Source organism: Cryptomeria japonica, unplaced genomic scaffold (genome assembly GCF_030272615.1).
Source record: "Cryptomeria japonica unplaced genomic scaffold, Sugi_1.0 HiC_scaffold_1296, whole genome shotgun sequence".
In the NCBI taxonomy this organism is placed as follows: domain Eukaryota; kingdom Viridiplantae; phylum Streptophyta; class Pinopsida; order Cupressales; family Cupressaceae; genus Cryptomeria; species Cryptomeria japonica.
This window is the reverse complement of record NW_026729809.1, coordinates 11,579-14,476: the sequence shown is the minus strand read 5'-3', so window position 1 is coordinate 14,476 and position 2,898 is coordinate 11,579. Positions and strand designations below refer to the sequence as shown.

The window sequence follows — 2,898 nt, the reverse complement described above, 5'->3', positions numbered from 1 at the left end:
AAGGCAGGTTTGGATAGTACACTTTGTATGTCTTTGAACATGATTGGCCAATTCACAATAGTCAATGGAAGGATCACTTGACACTATCATGTTTGTGTCCATCAGACAAGGGTCCTCAACAACGGATCGGTGGAACACTTGGTTTCTCAATTCAAGACTTCGTGGGTTCCATGCAGAGACATATTTATCAATGTAAGCAAGTGCATTTTGTACTGATTGAATGTTATTCCATTGTAATTTCCCAATGTCAGGTGCTTGTGGTAGCCATAAGAAACAATGGATATGTGCAGAGCCTCTATGTTGCCATTCATACCTGGGAAAAGATTTTTTTAGAAAAAAATAAACAAAAAAAAGAAGAGTAAGAGTTGATGGTAAAAGTAGAAGGTTGCAAAAGTTATACCTATACTAGTAGTCATTTGCACCAAGAAGTTTTTCCAACACTTCTTCACGAAATGCAGTAAACCTGTGATGCATGTACATTGCAGTAAGGTGTGGATTTTGAACTATATTTTGTAACCTCCACCTAGCTGTTGCATATGGATTTGTATGTGTGGTGGATGGCATGATATCATGCAAGTCGGGCCATTTTGTATCAGCTGCACTGAGTGTAAAAAATAGAGTTGGACAACCAATTTGGATGACCATGTCTATAAGTTCCCCTCTACGTTGATTCCAAAATGGTTTTGTTCCATGATTTGACAAGCTAAAGCACATTAGTTGATCTGCAAGTTTGTCATCAGGCAAGTCCTTTAATTTGTGACGAAGGTCAGAAATTGTTATAGGCATTGAATCATCAAGTTGTTTGTGGAAAAATATAGATGTGGTGGCTTGACTTCTATGACGCATAAGTATATTCAATATGAAGTACCTAAACCTTGGGTGCTGACCAAACCTATTATCATGGTATCTTAAAAGATGGAGAGCATACTCATGTAGCTTAACTTATTTGAGATGTTGTTGTTTGAATGCAACTATACCTTTAGGGAACAAAGTAGGGAATGACATTACAAACAATCCTTCGGTAGAGTATTCATTTATAGGAGATGGGGAAATGGGTGGCCATTGAACTATAGGAGTTGGGTGTCCTTTCTCTAGTTGTAGTAAAGAGCGCATTTCTTCGATCTCACGCCGTGCAGGTGGAAGATTTGCCACAAATGAATTTGTCATTTGCAAGTTCTCTATCAATGGATCATCCTCTGTAACATCTTCTTGCATGGAACTTAGATCAATGGGATCAGGATATGAAGTTGTTGCATATAGCAGGTCAGATATATTGGTGGGGTTTATGGGTAAAGATGCTAATGCTAATTCATCTAATTCTACATCTTTGTAGTATGGGTCATATGAAATCTTATATTGTAATGCCTCATGGACACGTCCTCTACTAACATAGAAGTTGTATTGTTGTTGGCCAGTGTCTACCTTGTTTACTATTATCATGTCCAGTCCATCTATACGTCTGGGCAAGTGGGATGCAATTGAAGAAATATCTTGAGGAAAACAAATAGTGTGGCCACTATATTTTAGTTGGCCTCCTCTTGCATAGGTAACTTGAAGGACATGGCTAATCCTTGTTATCAACATCTCCTCAACTTGAGTTAGTATTTGCAAACATCGAGGTTGTTCACCAGGGTCCATGTTGTTCCAATTTGAGTAGCGGTGCCCGTTTTTTTTCTGTTGTGCATCGATAACAAGTATTAATTCCATTAAATACTCGGGTTTTAATTCCTGGATATCTCTCCATACAAATTAGGCATGTTGAAATTTTTGAAAGCTTGTCCAATTTGGAACGAAAGTTGTTTCTAGCAATGCAATATTTTTGACAAAATTTTGGGGGACTATGGATTTCGGCAATTGGGGCAGGTTGGCTTGTATGTTGGGTTTGGGGCACATGTGTTTCTAGATGAGTTGGAAAGTGGGGAGTTGATACTATGGATGTGGAGGCCTCGCCAAAAAAAAAGTGTCGGGTTTCTCGTCTTCTTTTGTTAAGAATTTTTTCCCTTCTATGGTACCTTGTGCGTTGCATTTGATTTCGATGAGCACGTCTTTCTGCCACTATATCATTTTGTATTTCCATGACACAATGTGTTGAGAATGAAAGTGATATGATCTATCTATGAATGAAGATATATGAAATATAAATATATAACAAATCAATAATCTGAATTGAAGACATGTATCTATTTGCAAGAGTGGTTTAAAAATATTGATATACCAAAAAAAGTGTAACTGTAATGTGAAATAGCATATGAAATCACTATATAGAAACTTGTGAGATCAATTGTTCGAAAAAAGAAATTTTGATCATAAATGAAAATAATACAATATATGTTGATTTATACATATGTTTATTTGAGGTTGATTATTTTTACATATATAGAATGTTTGCATTAATTTTGTGTCTTGTGCTAATTAAAGTAAATTTAGAAGCATTATTTGAAGTAACATGACTAAGTACAATACATGATGACGACATAAAAACTAGTTTAAATATATTTGTAAACATATTTTTTGTCTTGTGCTAATTTAAGTAAATTTAGAAGCATTATTTGAAGTAACATGACTAAGTACAATACATGATGACGGCATAAAAACTTGTTTAAATATATTTGTAAACATACCATAAATAATGCAAAATAGTTTGATATGTATGTTTGACAAAAAATATCTTTACATATATGGACAAGTCAAATACATAATATTGAAAAAGATATACAAATTGGATACATATGCATAAACAATGTCAAATGTAACTTTTAGGTAGGCTTAATGGCTGTAATAACAATGCTTTGTGTTTCGTGGCCATCAAATGGAACCATTTTGATGTTGAGATCAAATAAAAATTGACAATCAATAACATTGCTCAATATAGGTTCCACAGCATCAGGTTTTGCCAGA

The 2,898-nt window shown here is 34.7% G+C and overlaps 1 protein-coding gene across 1 annotated transcript; it reads right to left on the bottom strand.

Annotated features, from left to right (window-relative positions):
• Window positions 1-405: 405 nt before the first annotated feature.
• On the bottom strand, window positions 406-1,707 carry LOC131873245 (uncharacterized). The gene is made up of 2 exons (XM_059216255.1): window positions 1,013-1,707; window positions 406-907 (listed from the first exon to the last, which is right to left on the bottom strand). The coding sequence occupies exons 1-2, from the start codon at window positions 1,705-1,707 to the stop codon at window positions 406-408; spliced, it is 1,197 nt and encodes a 398-aa protein (XP_059072238.1).
• Between the last annotated feature and the right edge of the window lie 1,191 nt (window positions 1,708-2,898).